This window comes from Lotus japonicus, chromosome 1 (assembly GCF_012489685.1).
Source record: "Lotus japonicus ecotype B-129 chromosome 1, LjGifu_v1.2".
NCBI classification, from domain to species: Eukaryota; Viridiplantae; Streptophyta; class Magnoliopsida; order Fabales; family Fabaceae; genus Lotus; species Lotus japonicus.
Window position 1 is genome coordinate 71492463 of NC_080041.1, and position 16854 is coordinate 71509316.

The 16854-nt window shown below is 39.9% G+C and overlaps 2 protein-coding genes across 3 annotated transcripts; one reads left to right on the plus strand and one right to left on the minus strand.

Moving 5' to 3' along the window:
- Positions 1–4913: 4913 nt before the first annotated feature.
- On the minus strand, positions 4914–6592 carry LOC130744744 (uncharacterized). The gene is made up of 4 exons (XM_057596906.1): positions 6344–6592; positions 6155–6296; positions 5241–6070; positions 4914–5057 (listed from the first exon to the last, which is right to left on the minus strand). Exons 1-4 carry the CDS (start codon positions 6590–6592, stop codon positions 4914–4916), a joined length of 1365 nt encoding a protein of 454 aa, XP_057452889.1.
- Positions 6593–11511: 4919 nt separating this feature from the next.
- LOC130745944 (auxin response factor 12-like) lies at positions 11512–16250 on the plus strand. 2 transcript variants are annotated; one of them, XR_009021959.1, is made up of 11 exons: positions 11512–11742; positions 12263–12377; positions 13078–13176; positions 13329–13385; positions 13473–13625; positions 14002–14086; positions 14279–14369; positions 15102–15266; positions 15343–15465; positions 15724–15871; positions 16142–16248. XR_009021959.1 is itself a non-coding variant. In XM_057598402.1 (10 exons), exons 3-10 carry the CDS (start codon positions 13171–13173, stop codon positions 16143–16145), a joined length of 684 nt encoding a protein of 227 aa, XP_057454385.1. In that variant the 5' UTR covers positions 11514–11742; positions 12263–12377; positions 13078–13170; the 3' UTR covers positions 16146–16250. The 2 variants fall into 2 exon arrangements, 1 of the variants encoding a protein (XP_057454385.1); XM_057598402.1 differs by lacking the exon at positions 15724–15871 and having other exon boundaries at positions 11514–11742; positions 16142–16250.
- Positions 16251–16854: the final 604 nt, after the last annotated feature.

The following is a 16854-nucleotide window of genomic DNA, read 5'->3' on the forward strand; positions in this document are numbered from 1 at the left end:
CTTTATCATCAAGACTAGTCAAAGTAATTAATGATTATTCCCCTTGATTTCCTCCCCATTCATGTAGCACAGTCAACTTATTAATGTATGTTTGACTAGGTTTTGGACTCATCAACTATATAAGGAGGATCCTATGATGTATCGTTCATGTTCAATTTTCCACTTGAATAACACTCTGAGTCTTTTGCTTAGTCATTCTCTGTTTTAGGGTTTATTCTTGAACATTGGCGCCCACCATGGAGCCTGGTAAAACTCTTCCCATGTCCTCAAGGAGTTAATGTGCTCAAACTGCATCTGGCATTACGATCATACCACCAATCTTTCAAAAAACATGTTAATGACTTTCACGCAGCCATGGCAAAATTCTACCTTCCTTAACAGTCCGATGAAGAAGGCTGAGATTCTCCCTCCACACGATGATGATGCTAGACCACCAGTTGTCCACCAGTGAGACCATATTGATGGGGTCGCTCTCTCATCATACTTCATGAAATAAGTCATGATTTATTAAATGTACCCCTTGTCAGAACCATCGTCGTGCCAACTGCATATTCCTCCTCCTTCACTCGTGTCTCTTCAACCTCGATCTCTCTCAGGCTCCACTTCTTTTCTGTGAATTGACTTGGATCAAAACTTATAAAAGGAGATACAAAAGGGACATGACCCCTGATCCTCTGTTGGTTGTAGTGAGTCGGAGATCGAGGAGGTGCACAACCAGAACCTCATCATTGCTACTATGGTCACAGCTGGCGTTTTCATGATAGCAAGGTGTTCCCCTTTATTTGAATACCCACCTACGGCTTTGATTGTTATGACTTGTTGGGCCATTGGAGCGGGACTTCTTGGGGGAAAATAACTTTAAAAACTTCGTTTTTCTGAAGTTGTAGTGAGTCGGAGATCGAGGAGGTGCACAACCAGAACCTCATCCTTGCCGTCAATGACCTCAAATCCATCGCTTGATTGGCATAGCTCAAGGGAAGTTCTGTTTGAAATCAACAATTATTTTGAACTTTAGACAATTATTTGAAACTTCCTAATAGGTTGCTAAGTTGGTCATTTTTAACATTACATTAGGGTTGGACAGCTCACTAATTTCTAAACTTAAATGAGTTTCTAATTTTGTAAATTCAATTGTGATTATAAATAATTAATTTTGAATTGTTACTAATTATTATTCATTAATGGCTATACGAAGAAAGTCATTGATGAGCTTTTTGATATTTAGACAAGGAGTGGATCAAGGGATGTGATTATGGTAATTATAACATCAGGGCTCATAAAAGGAATGATTTGCTACCACTCTTTAGTGATTGAAATGAGATATGTTGCTTAAAAATTATTAATTGTCCATTAATGATTTTTCTATTTGTAATCAAAATGTTAAATTTATATTTAAATAACGTATGAAGGCTATTCGTCACATGAAGATTGACCAAATTGGCATGTTCCTATCAAGTTTGTTATTGACACATATATGTTTTACAAACTTTGTTTTGCATATTAAACAGTATAGGTCCAGCCAACCTCAGAAAGTGCACTTTTAACCTCCGCCCGATCCTGTGTCGTGCGTCGAGACTCACCACTTGGCCTCGTGCCAGGTGCGTTTATAACCTCCGCCCGACCACGTGTCGCGCGTCGAGTCTCACCACTTGGCCCCGTGCTAGGTGCGTTTATAACCTTTTCCTGATCCTGTGTCGTGCGTCGAGACTCACCACTTGGCCTCGTACCAGGTGCATTTATAACCTCTGCCCGACCCCGTGTTGCGCGTCGAGTCTCACCACTTGGCCCCATGCTAGATGCGTTTATAACCTCTGCCCGACCACATGTCGCGCGTCGAGTCTCACCACTTGGCCTCGTGCCAGGTGCGTTTATAACCTCTGCTCGACCCCGTGTCGCGCGTCGAGTCTCACCACTTGGCCCCGTGCCAGGTGTGTTTATAACCTCTGTCTGACCCTGTGTCGCGCGTCGAGTCTCACCACTTGACCCCGTGCCAGGTGCGTTTATAACCTCCGTCGGACCCCGTATCGTGCGTCGAGTCTCACCACTTGGCCCCGTGCCAAGTGAGTTTATAACCTCTGCCAGACCCTGTGTCGCGCGTCGAGTCTCACCACTTGGCTCTGTGCCATGTGCGTTTATTCTCCACCCAACCTCGCGTTGCGCATCGAGCCTAACCACTTGGTCTCGCGTCAAGTGCATTTATTCATCGCCCAACCCCGCGCGTTAAGCCTCACCACTTGGCCCCACGCCACCGACCTCAAGTCGGCATCGAGCCTTTCCTCTTAGCTTTGAAACCTTCATCTGACTTACAACAGTGCATGCCAAGTTTTAAAGGCTTTTGTGCCTAGTTCCTAGCCACAAGCCTTGGGGTGCTGTGTACCGTCATGGTTTGGATTGGGCTAAGCATGCCTCCAAGGCGGATGAGCGACCCAAGAATCAAGTAAGCAAGCCTGAAAGGAAGACAAACCAAGCATGAGGTGTAGTCCAGATTCATCACCCTTTATCATCAAGACTGGTCAAAGTAATTAATGATTATTCCCTTGATTTCCTCCCCCATTCATGTAGCACAGTCAACTTATTAATGTATGTTTGACTAGGTTTTGGACTCATCAACTATATAAGGAGGATCCTATGTTGTATCATTCATGTTCAATTTTTCACTTGAATAATACTCTGAGTCTTTTGCTTAGTCATTCTCTGTTTTAGGGTTTATTCTCGAACAAGTTGTTTTAGGACTAGCATTGTATTAGGCTAGCCTTTGTATTATGCATGAATTGAAAATGTAGTTGGATCCAAACCTATGTAATGAATGCAATGTGATTTAATGCAATGAGTGTTGGTTGGTTTGAACATGAATTCTACCCTGTATTTCCATTCAATATTGTGGTCCTGAAAGCTATTAATGTAGCACTATTTTTTCACAGTGTATGCACATGATACAGCTACAAAGATACATGAATTATGCCCTGTTTTTCCATTTAATATTGTGGTCCTGAAAGCACTTGTAATCTCATAGTGTATGAACATGATGCAGCTACTAAACAACATAAAAAGGTGTTCACACGATGCAGATTTGACTGAATAAACAAGTCTAGCCATTAAACAATTCATGAGGAAAACAAGTGAGTCTTGAAAAGCTATTACAATAAGGCCAATAATGGTTATTGTGGTCTCACAATTGCAGTCAATAAGCATAACTAAATAGGTTGCCAACTAAATATCCCACTAAAAGCTATTACAAAAAAGATAGATTTGAGCATCTGAAGTTGTCCTAAAGTATCATGTGAACACCTTTATCTAAATCCATCTCCTTTTGATAAGTTTCTTCTTCCCCTGCCCTTCTCTCCCAATAGGTGTCTTGGCCTTTTCCCCTCTTCTAGCAGGTGCATTCCTAGATCTAGTAGCAAGATCTCCTGGAATTCAATGGTCGATCTCATTGTATGCTCCCCTCTTTTCCCCTCTTTGTTCAGAGGCAATTGTAGTAGCTTTGTTGGCCTTTGGTGGAGGTTTTTTGGGCTGAAGGTCAGTTTTCTTGGACTGTGCAGCAGAGGTAGTCCTTACAAGGTAGTCCTTACAGATGCTTGTGGAGCTATTGGTGGTGGTGCAGATTGTGCAGCAGGAGTTGATCTTCCTCTTCCTTGGCTTGTAGCAACAACAGGTGCAGCAGGAGTTGATCTTCCTCTTCCTTCGCTTGTAGCAGCATCAGGTGCAACAGGAGTTGCTCTTCCTCTTCCTTGCCTTGTAGCAGCAGCAGGTGCAGCTTGTGATGGTGCAACAACAATTGATCTTCCTCTTCCTTGCCTTGTAGCAGCAGCAGATGCAGATCCAGTTTGGCCATTAGTAGGAGTTGGGACTGTTTCAGGGACATATCCAAAAATCTGCAGACAAGATGAGGTTAGCAATGATGAAAAAAATATAACATATTATGTAAGCATTGTAATTTACCTGAGAGAAATCCTGATTTTGTGAATGATTCTGGTCATTAGTAGAAGCTGGCAATGTTTCAGATACAAATCCAAAAATCCGCGGACAAGATAAGGTTAGCAATGATGAAAACAAAAAGAATAATACATATTATGTAAGCATTGTAATTTACCTGAGAGAAATCTTGATTATGTGATGGATTCTGATCATTAGTAGGCTCTGGCTCAGGTGGAGGAGGTGGTGGAGGCAGATGACACGTTCTTTGGTTGTGACCCTTCTTCTTGCATCTACTACAAGTGTAAGCAATCCCTCCTCTCTTCAGTTTTGTGGGAGGTCTTTCTTCATCCGGTTCCCTTCTCCTTAGCTTTTTAGGTCTTCTAGGCCCCCTTTTGCTTTCAGTAGGCAGAATTTCCTCTTGACTCATCTTTGGCCGTTTATTCTGACCATTAATTGGAGAAATCATATGCCCATAGCAGGTATCATATGCTTCCCTGAGGTAATATCTGTGAACATAATCCTCAGGATTCAGTCCTTTATCATTTAGGCACGATACAACATGTCTACAAGGAATACCATTTAATTCCCAATAGTTACAAGTGCAAGTTTGTTTCTCTATATCAACTATGAACTTGTCTTCAAAACTTAGATGCTCAACCTCATACAGCCCTTGAGAAACCCAAGATACTACCCATTTCCCACTATGCAGTATCTCCATACCCAATCTCTTCCTAGGTTTGTGCATCACATTACCCTTCCATCTTTTACTTTTTTCTCTCAAGGTAGAAAACCTAGTCATCAAGTACTTCCTAATCCATTCAAACATTGTAATTATTGGTTTGTCCCTAGCAGCTAAAATGGTACAATTGAATGCCTCAACCAAGTTGTTCATAGTAACATCACACTTAGGGTAAAAAGAAAAAGCATGCCTACACCATTGATTTGTCTTCATTCATTTCTTTGATTTCTGCCATTTTCTCTTCCCACAACTCCTTCTATGTTGCTTTAGATGCCCACATCAACAGATCTTTTATCTTAGTGCCTCCACCAAACCTCTTCTTGAAGTTTGCGTACAAGTGCCTCACACAGAAGCGATGTTCTACACCAGGAAGATCCTCTGCAAATACTTGTAGCAACCCCTGCAAAAAATTTAGCCTCATGTGTAAGAACATTATTCAGTGGACTAATGAAAGTAATTGAGATTAAACATTTTAGTAAGTTACCTTTTTCCTATCACTGATGAAGACCTATCTTTTGTCACCAATATTCCGGAGCAGGTGGTTCAAAAACCATTTCCATGATTCCTTACACTTAGACTCCACCACTGCAAATGCTAGTGGGAAGTACTGATCATTTGGGTCCTTGCCCACAACAATAAGAAGGATGTCACCATACTTAGTTTTGAGGTGGCAACCATCAATACCAATGAATGGTATGCATGCTTGATTAAAGGCAGATTTGCACCCCTCCAAACACATATAGAAAGATCCAAATCTTGGCTGAAGAGTGATGGGAACATATCTCAGAATTAAAGCTACTGAATTTTGATGATCGACCCTCGTAAGCTCAGTTGCATAAGACCTAAGCATGGTGTGCTGCTTTAGGGCATCTCCCTCAACAGCAGCCTTGGCCATCCTTCTTGCATTCCAAGCAGTTCCCCAGCTAACACCTATACTAAACCTGGTCCTCATCTCATTAATTATGTCCTTCACTTGCACATCACCACTTGTATTTTTCATTCTTTCTTCAACCACCTTTGCAATCCACTTAGCTTTTGCATTCTTATTATTGAAGGTCCTTCCACAAGTTTGGTTAGGATTTAGTGTCTTAATCCTATAGGTTGCAGTCCCTGAAACCTTGGATAGAAATGCAACAAACCCACATTCTTTATGCTTGCATACAAACCTCACCCTCATCTTATCATTCTTCTTGTACTCCACACACTTCCCATTCAGAACTGAATGTTGAAGGATAGCATCCTTAAAATCCGTTGTATTGGCAAACTCCATCTCCAATTTGAACTTGTAATCTTTGTCCAGCAACTCTCTCTTGAACCTCTCAAACCTGGGCCTGGATGGAATATCTTCTTCACTACTAGATACATCACTCATCAGCTCATCACTCTCATACTCATCCTCAATGATATGTTGATCTGCAGTTTCAGAGGGGATTTCAAAGTCAACATCTTCACTGCCATAACCATCATACCACTAATTGTACACAGCCAATCTCATACCACCATCCTGAAGAGGTTCATTATCATCATCAAAGCCATCATTTGGCAAGTCTTTGCATATTTCATCATCATTGTCTATGACAGTATAACTGTCACTATCAGAATCACTGGAGAATTCTATCTCACTCTCATCAGAATCACTCTAGAATCACTCTCAGCCAGTTGTTTTCCCTTTCCCTTATCAAGTACCTTCCTACCATGGCTCCTCACAGTCGGCAACACAGGTTCAGGGACCACAGGATCAGTAGGTAACACAGGTTCAGGGACCACAGGATGTTCAGTCAACACAGGTTCAGGGACCACAGGATTAGTAGGCAACACAGGTTGAATGACCACAAGATCTTCAGTCAACACAGGATCAGTAGGCAACACTAGGGGTGTAATCGGACCGGATTGATTCGAATTTAGGGTGATAAAATGTCTGAACCAATCAAACATGTTCGGTTTGAGTTGGTTCAAATTTCATGATTTTTACTTCTAAATCCGAACCAAACCAACCCAATCTCAATCGGATTGGTTCGGTTCGGATGATTGGATTTGAAATAAATAAAATAATTATTTGGACATATGCACGAAAATTATTCTAAAAATGTGAAAAATTATAAATAATATAGAAAAATTCAACATTTTTAAAGAACGGAACATTCGATAATGACATAATTCATATAATCTAAGTACAACTAACATCTCTAATATAAATATAAATATGTAGTGTAATGGGCTAAAATTGTTTGAGTTTAATGTAAAAAATTCTCAATTCATTGGTTTGGTTCGAATTGATCGGTTTTTCAATCCCTAAATCGATACCCGAACCGATGGTGATCGGATTGAGTAAAAAAAATCCGAACCGAACCAATGATCCAATCCAACCCACCATAATGTGTTCGGTTCAGATCGGTTTAATCGGATTCGCGGATCGGACCATACCCACTTACACCCCTAGGCAACACAAGTTCAATGACCACAATATCTTCAGTCAACACAGTTTTAGGGACCGCAGGATCAATAGGAAACACAGTTTTAGTATGATCCAAATACATATCAACCACCCCCCAGAATCAGTTGCATACATAACTAAATCCATGGCATCCTTGTCCAGTGCTATCTCCCTCATGTCTAGATCCCAACATTCTTCTGACTTTTTTCACCACATTGTGTAGCCATCATCGGGATAATTCATAAATCCTCTCACCCAGCTTTTGATCGAAAAGTTGGAGACTCTATCTTGATCAACATGATCAAGTTCAAACATTTCACCCATTTCGTAGCTCAAAGGGTTTCCAGTGAAACTGTAAGACCCGGATTTGCAGAATTGGATTTAAAGTTTAATTTCCGACTCACGCGTAGAATCAGTGTAAGCGTGACAGGAGTTTGTTGTTTGGGAAAGTTCAATAAAGAAGAAAGTTCAGGAATTGCTTGAGGATAGTACCATAGTCATTTTAGGAGTTAGTGCGAGTCGTCTGCACACCCGCCTTATGGCGAGAGTGTCCAGAATAGGCTAATTCCGCTCTTAAAGCAACGTTTAAGGGAAATTCTAAATCCTTGGAAAAATAAGAAGTTCTCTTTATTTTCCTTGGACCAGTGTTTCATTTCGGAACCCTAGACTGTACGCACGATAGGATTCACTTCTCGGAAGTCCGACGACGCTAATTTCTTTTCTTCAAAAACCCTAAATTCAATCACGGAATGAAGAATTTTTCTATTCGGAGCTTTTAACAAAGTTTCCATCCGCGTTGCCAGATTTATTTCGACGTTTCTAATCTTTCTTCAGAACGAAGTTTTGTCATCCGACTTTCACAGCAAAAAGTAGTTTTTCGGGGCAATTTAACTTACACCGCTTTTGGATCGTTTTCCCCAAATTCAAGAAACCTGTTTTGAGTTATGGAATTCTGTCGTCAGAATCTCGCTTAGAATTTACCGATGAACGTGCTGCAAAAATCGGAATCGCGAAATATTCATTTTCCCGCGATTTCACTCTCCTATAAATAGTAAAAAAATCAAAATATCTTACCCATTCACCCATTGGAGGCCGCGGGTTTGGAGGAGCAAGGAGAGGAGAAGAACTTTGTCGTTTCTCGACCGATCTTCGAGCAGTTTGTCTCTATTTCACGGCATCGAGGTAACTTGCTTGATTCTTACCTCTGATCATTCTTTTCGTCGCGTTTCTTTAGCTATTTCTGTGCTCAAAGTTTTGAGCTTTTCGTAAAACTGTCCGATTTTCCTGATTTTTCTGTTGATATACCTTCTATTCTTGCCCAACAAAATAGAACACTCGCCGTTGTTCGCCGATTTCGATCGAGTTGTCAAAGATCTGAAAAACTGGGCAAAAACCCTTTTTGCGCACATATTGAAACTTTAATGTCGAAAAGTCACAATCCGACTTAGTGCCTTTAGGATTAGTTGCTACAAATGTCGTTGTGAACATTCCCATCAAATTTGTTTTCCGAAGTTTTAACTTTGAGTTTTTGAGCTTTAATTTTGGACCAAAATGCCCCTAACTAGTCGTATTTCGACCCGGTCGTTTAAAAATTTTTCCGACAGTTTCTTTACCTTAGTTTTACCCTAAAATTACCTAGGAATTAAATTAGATCGAAGAAAAAGCGCCGGAACCCTTTTTCTCTTTAGGGCCGAGAGCATGTTTAGGGGGGGGAGGTTTTCGTTTTTTCGATAACTCGTCCTCTCGTGTTCGATTGTTGTACTCTGAAGCTTTAAATGCTTTGTCTATCGTTAATTAGTTGTGTGTGATCGAGCTAATCGATTTTGTATGGATTTCTGCTTTGTTTTCTCCGAGGTTCAGTTGAAGGAACTTTGGGTTCTACGGAGCAACTTTGTGAGGAGAACCTATACCACGAGGCTGGAACAACTCGAGGTTAGGGCAACTTACCTATTAGCTAATATTGCATGATAGGCGTCGATAAATTCGACTTTTATATTACTTTGATATTGGATATGATGATGAATTATTGCTATGTTGTTTTCATAACATGCGTTGTTGATGTTGTATTAAATTGTGCGCCTTGACGCGACTTCGGAGCGAAGAATCACTGAACTGATTCCTTTTGATCTTTCGGGTTGGATGAACGACCCTAGGCAAGTTCAAACACAAGGTTTGAGACCTAGCCATCGTTTGTATACTTTGACTTTCCCCGGGGGTTACATTTGGGGGGATTTTGGCAAACTTAGAAGGATTAGAATCTTGGAAACTAGAGACCTTAAGGAACTTAGTTTTCGAAAATGAAACTCATAACTTGACTAATTCAACTTGAAACATTTTTATTAATGAATAAAACCGTAGGGAACTTAAATGGGTTATGATTGCGAAAGACGGGGAAATGTCGAAAAATCTTGTAGCTATTTGGGAATTGGCGGACGCCACGGAGGAGAGTCACGGTGACGGGAGGAGGTTGTCGAGTACTTTGATACTCTTGATGTTGGGGTTTATGTCGTCTTGATCATCAATAAACACTTGGGTTTACACATTGGGATCTTCTTTAAGCTAAACACTTGCGTTGTGAGGACGATTCGATGTTTGGCTAACCATATTGCATCATGCATACATTTGAGGTTTGTACGATCGAAAGGTTGGGCCTCGGTGAAGTTGGGACGGCTTCACGAAGGTTGGGACAACCTTCATCGAAGAACACTTGGATGTATCTTCGGCATAGCGGGCAGAGTGGTACCACCTAGGGTGGTTGGGACTGATCTGACTATGCATGGGTTTGTAAGCAACACCCGAGCAGAGTTGTCGACACTAGGCCGGTGTAGGGCAGACTCGTGGTGCCCATCCCAAACAACTATCCGGATCATATTGAATTGCATTTCACGCATACATGCACCCTGACTGGAATTGTGTGCTGTTTGCATTACTGAATTAATGTTAGAGCCGATAACATGCTAGGAATATATATATATATACATACATATATAAACCTTCTCACATATATATATATATATATATATATATATATATATATATATACCCCTTATCACATGTTGTTTGTATAATTACTCTATTCCGTGAGTTGACCCTAGCGCCTTGGCTTTGGTTTCATGTTTGTGTTTGGGCGGTCGGCCTACTGCCAGATGTCGATGGCGGATTGGGTTTCGATGGTCTCTCCCTCGGGGGGGATCAGGTTTGAGCTGGTTGACCGACATGCCCCCACCGCTTGGGTGATCGATCTTGTGGGTCATCGGGCGACGTACCGGGGAAGGGTCATGGAGGACCGTACTGACGAGCGTGGACGTCTGACGAAGGGAGTTCTACGACGCATGGAGCTGAGCTTCAACTTGCCGACTTCAGTTCGCTGTAGACTCTGACTCCGACACCGACGTTGACAGCTACTCGCCGAGCGACGAGGAGGAGGATCTTTGAGCGGTACTGGGAGGGTAGGTTAGGCAGGCGTCATATTTTGTGTAGAGCTCTGATTCGTTTTGCTTTTGGGACAGGGTAGGTTCCCGACGCATGGCTTTTTGTGTGGTTCTCTTATTGAGGGATCACAGTGAGTCAGTCGGACTATAGAGGTCTTTACTTAGGCCATTTTGAGGCTGACTTACTCTTGGAAGATTGTATTTATGACTTTTTACCCACACTTATGGATCTGTACATATTTGCCTACGGGCACACTACTTTGGAGTCACTGCGAGTGCGCGTGACGTTGGAGTGCAGCTGAGGCTGTGCATGTTTATATTTGATGTACATCGGTTACACTACACCAGAAAAGGGCTTTTACAGCGCCCCTTTTACAGCGGTTTAGGTGGCAGCCGCTGTAACAACACAAACACAAACACGGAGCGGTTGATGGGCTATTACAGCGTTTTATTAAAGTAACCACTGTAAAAGCATTACCTTTTAATAGCGGTTCTCCTAGAAGGCGCTGTAAACACAAAAACTCGGAGCGGTAATAGGTTTTTATAGCGGTTTATATACTGACCGCTGTAAAAAATAGGTTCCACTATTTACAGCGTTTATTAAACTAACCGCTGTAAAAGTAACGTAAATAATAAAAATTAAGAATTCAGGTTCCGTGGATCGAACCCAGGTTCCCTTAATAAAACGCAATAGTCTTTCCACTAGGCTAGATTCACTTTATGGTAGATATATACAATTTACAGTATTAATATAAGATTTAGTTGATTTCTTTAATAATTGGTTCAAAAAATGTTCTGTGTGGGATTCGAACCCGAGGCACCACAGAAAATATAATGAGTCCTTTCCACTGGGCTGTTACACGTTTTTTATCAGTTTATTCGTTTTGTATATATAAATATTATTTTCTTTATTGATTTTGTAAAATTACATCTGTAACTGCAAACCCTTATTTTTTACCAGTTACATCTTTCACCAATCTGCTACCTCACGACGTAATCTCGACCTGCTACTTCTCTCAAAGCCCTCGCCACCTCCTGCCTCCGCCGTCCTTGCCGTCGCCGCCTCCATCCCTTCCGCCTCTGCCTCTGCCTCCGTCCCTGCTGCGCCGCTGCCTCTCTTGTTTTGGGTCGCTTCCTGCACGGTTGTTGCCCTGTTCTCATTATCAACCTTCCATTGTTCCTCAATCCTCTCCACAAGCAATTTTCCTCTTCCTCATAAGGTAATACTTTGATCTGATGCTATGATGTTCTTCATTTTTGTAACTGCACAGCCTAGGGTCTGAGTTGGTTTTGCTGCTGTTGAAATTTCCTGAAATTTTATCCATACTCTATGCTATTAATCTTTTGTTTGTTCTATTCACATTGTGTTTTGTTATGAATATCAATTAGGTAGCTTCAATTTTGGCTTTACAGTATCAATTAGGTAGCTTCAAATCATTCACTGAAATCTTCTATGTGGGGGGCATTGAGAAGTCTCACATTGGCTAGAGATATGGCCAAATAGGTCCTTATACAGAGTAGAGCAATTTTCACCTAAGCTAGCTTTTCGGGTAGATTAGGCCTAACACAAATTCTAAGAGCTTGCAGTTTGTGATATCCTTTTTAGTTTTTATTATAGTTTCTAGTGCTTGTCATGTTTTCCTTAGCATCTGCTTTTATATACATTATTTGTTTGACAAGAAGCCTGCCATTTGCCCTTTGTCTGTGGGGATAATTTATTTTCAAATATTTAAAATGCAGGTACACATGAGCGTTCCTAATGTTGGACAATTTATTGATTTGCTGATCTCAATTCCTGCTGAAGGACATGATAATTCCTTTGCTTATGTAATGTCAGAATGGACTAAGCAACAAGGTGAGCATCCTTCTGCTATTGTGTTTGCTAAGGTATCCAAGTATGGGATTTTTGGGTATTTCCTAATTTGCAAATTGTGAACTTGTCATTGCATGGTTTGCCAATAGCATTGAATTCTGTTTCTATTACTTTATTTTTGGAAATATCTGTGGAGTTTCCTCATGCATATTGCTCCATGAGAAAAATCCTCGCCAAAGTGATCCTTCACTTTCTTCTTTTTTTTACCAGTGTATGTCTAAAAGTAGCTGTAGGAATCTTCGGCTTCTGGTCATGAAGATGCTATTTTGCTTACATACCTATAATCCTATATTATGTTTTGAACTTGTTCTTTTACCTTGTCTCTGGTCTAAGGTTAAGCTTACTTCTGCACTCGTGTCACAAAACTGGCTTTATTCACTACTGCAGCCCTTTTGTGTATCCATGCTTAACTCACTTTTAAGCTCTTTAGTCTCAAACTGTTTCAGTTCAGGTTAATGAATTTAGAGGCTGTTTGGATGCAGACTAAAGAACACTTATTGGAGCTTATCTACTTAAAAAACACTAGATAAGCTCCAATAAGTGCTCTTTGGTCCTACTCACAGGAATGATTCTCCACCTACCTCACTGGAACCAGCATATGAACTTCACATTTGCAAATATTTGTTCTCTTTCTACATATGCTACGTGCATGCATAACCTAAATCAGCATTTTTCTGCTTAGGTTGCTGTATCTACCAACAGGGAAGTGGATGCTCACATCCCCAACTATCCAAGTTTACCTCCCCAACTTATCTGTCAACTTCATAATGTGACTATGCATGTAAGGCTTGTTTATTTAGTTATTTATTAACATTCATTAACTTGTTATGTAATAGTAAACAAGTTTATTTTGGTTTCGTTGTTTAAATTTTGTTTAAAATTCACCCGCTCTCTAGTTTTCTTTAATTATTTGTTCATTTCTGCTGGATTCAGGCAGATACTGAGACAGACGAAGTATACGTGCAGATGACCTTGCAACATCTGAATCCTGTATGATTCCCTTTCTTACTGATCAATAGTTGTTTGGGTTTAATTGTTGTATTCAAATTTCAACTTTTGGTTTGACTCTGTTTCCAGGAAGAGCAGGAGGGATACCTTCCAGCAGAGTTGGGGACAGCGAGTAAACAGCCAACAAATTATTTCTGCAAAATTTTGACGGCCAGTGATACAAGCACTCATGGGGGATTCTCTGTTCCTCGCCGGGCAGCTGAAAAAGTTTTTCCTCCATTGGTAAAATTGCCACCCCTCCCCTCCCCTCCCCCCTCTGTCAGTTGTGCCAAACACTGAGAGAAAGGGAGAGATTTCATAACTAATTTACTTTTTTACCTTTTTTAATATGCTTATTGCTTGTTTTGTTATTAGGATATTTTAGCCAATGTAATTAAAATTCTTTAAACCCATCCCTCACAACTCCCCTTATATTGATTGACCAAGAGCCAAAATTGAGAGAGGAGGGTTTTTGGTTCCATGCCTCTGTCCATTCCCTTCCTCTCCTGTTCAAATTGTTTGAACCTAACAAAAAAATCTTTACAAAATCCCTCCCCTTCCCTCTATTCTCTAACCAAACACTAAGTAAAACTCTTAACGTCATAATTATGACCTACAGGACTTTTCACAGCAGCCTCCTTGTCAAGAGTTAATTGCAAGGGATTTGCATGGTAATGAATGGAAATTCAGACATATCTTCCGTGGTGAGTTATAAAGAGATTGTTGACCTATTTTTAATTGTCATGCAAATGTAGGATTCTGTTTATTTATTTATTTTGATTTAGTTTGTCTATTTTTACTTACTTCAATTAGAAACTTCCGTTTCTTTCCGGCTGCTGAAAATAAGTTCACTTTTCATTTACAATGTATGAATTTGGTGTTTTTTTTTTCTGCAGGCCAGCCGAAAAGGCATCTACTTACAACAGGATGGAGTGTCTTTGTGAGTGCTAAAAGACTAGTTGCTGGTGATTCTGTGCTGTTTATCTGGTAAGTAATTGTCTGCTTCTTTCAATTCTATTTGATCTTCACGCATATTGAAATTTGGCCGTTGGCACTTATGCAGTTGATTGACTTGTCTCACTGAACCAAGACATGTGATTTATATGTCATTTGGCCACTCAGAAGAATATAAGGAAACATCAAACACTCTTGTTGACATATTTCATATATTTTAATTTTTTTATTAGTTCATATTGGTCCAGAGATCTTTATTTGGGTTGCTATTGAAGCATCTTCTTTGTTTAATGTCCTGTCAATATGGTTTTGGATTTAAAGAGAGTGGTTGTTTCTTATTTGTCCCCTAGCTATTGTTTTTTTTTTATCTAAGCTCTATGATGTTATTTCGAGCGTAGTTAATTTTGTCTATAATTGTCATGAACTATCTCAAAAGTAGGCTATTAAATGATAGCAAATGAATGGTCGTTTTATATGCAACATGTCCTCAAACACAAGATTCCTTTAAGCTGGAAGTGTGGTTAATGCACATGCCTAACCCAACCTGAATTTAACTCTTTTTTTTTTTTAACTAGAGAAATGGGGGCAACCGGGATTGAACTCGGCCATTTGGTCGTAGAGGCTTTGATCCCATGTTGTGAACCAGCTATTCAAAAGAACTTAAACTATTAGGTTAAAGCATACCAATGATTTTTTAAATATATCTAATAGTAGTTATGTGTTATCTTATAGTTGGTATAATTCATGTGTATTTTTGTTCAATAGGAATGAAAAGAATGAATTGCTTCTCGGCATTCGGCATGCTAATAGACCACAACCTATGATGCCTTCATCGGTGCTGTCAAGTGATAGCATGCACTTGGGGCTTCTTGCTGCTGCAGCTCATGCAGCTGCAACAAATAGTCGTTTCACCATTTTCTATAACCCGCGGTACAACTTACATACATTTATAGAAGTTTCAAGTTATACTATGTTTGCTTTATTTGACAATTCTTTTTCACTTCAGTACTAGCCCATCAGAATTTGTCATACCTTTAGCGAAGTATGTTAAAGCTGTGTATCATACTCGAGTTTCAGTTGGTATGCTCTTCAGGATGCTATTTGAAACAGAGGAATCTAGTGTGCGGCGGTAGGTTTTTGAAACTTCCTTTTCTTGAAAATGATAGTGGAAATGCTTTCCATTTTTTTGTGTATGACATGCAAAATTAAGGTTACTGTGCAATATGATTTTAGAATTACAAATGGTTGAAGTTCCCAAGTTTCCATAAGTCATAGCCTAATTAGTAGAGAAGTAGTTATTGGCTTGTGCTGAGTGGTAGCTGTGGATCTGTTGTGCATGATACAATTTAACATACAATTGAAGACTAATTAATTGGTCTTTTACCAGGAAAAGCCAAGTTACTTTAGTACAAGCATCACGAACAAAACAAATCATTTTGGGATAGAAATATAAGGAAAAGATGTAGGTTTTGGTCCATAAGCAATAAGCACTACAGGGTTTGGAGAATCCATTAAGAGGTTGCTGTTTGATAATGGTAAGGAGTATATCAACAAACATCTTTCTTGTCAAGCTTCCTCATTATGTAACATCAGATTAGATCTGCCATTATCTTGTATGGTTATACAAAGAGCTTGTATGCATCAAGGAAAAGAGACAGTCTGTGTGTGAATAGTTTATCTTTTTCGTGAACCTCTTTTGTTTCTTATCTTTTCGTTGAACATGAGAGTGATTGATAGGAAATAATTAGCACACACACGCATAAGCAAGATCAACTAAATTTTTTCCACATGATATTTGATTGCAGGTGAGATACAGGGGGCCTATCAAATAAAAGTTACTACAAGCGCCCTGGCCTTGTTGCTAACCAGTAGGCACAATGAACTGGCAAAAATTCATGTCAATGGCCATCTGATTAAGGTATTACATCAATGAGATGTTACTGTGCTTATATGCTATACCTTGTTTTATCTTATGTTACTGTGTTATACCTTGTTTTAGTTTGGTGATGTGTATTGATTTTGCAGTCAGCTTTCATAGCTTTTGAAATGTGTACCATTTCGGTTAAATTATGATCAATATATCTTCTTTTCAGAAAAAAAAAATGTTGATCTTTTGGCTGAACAGGTGTGGTAATTAATTCAGCCAAAAAAAAAAAACAAATTACAGCGGTTCCGTGGTGGAACCGCTGTAATATATATTATCAAATACAGCGGTTACCGCCTGAAACCGCTGTAAAAGAAGACTCAAGTACAGCGGTTATTTTAGAGAACAGCTGTTGTAGGTATGTATTTACAGCGGTTTTATTAAATCAACCGCTGTAAATAATAAGTCTTTTACAGCGGTTAGAACCACTGTTAAGGCTTTTACAGCGGCAAGATCTACAGCGGTTCTGGACCGCTGAAAACCGCTGTAAAAGGCCAAAAAAAACCGCTGTAAAAGCCATTTTTTGGTGTAGTGTTAGTTTAGTTTGTTGGGGTCTTTACTTTTCTATCACTCTAATTAAAAAGAGAAAAAGAA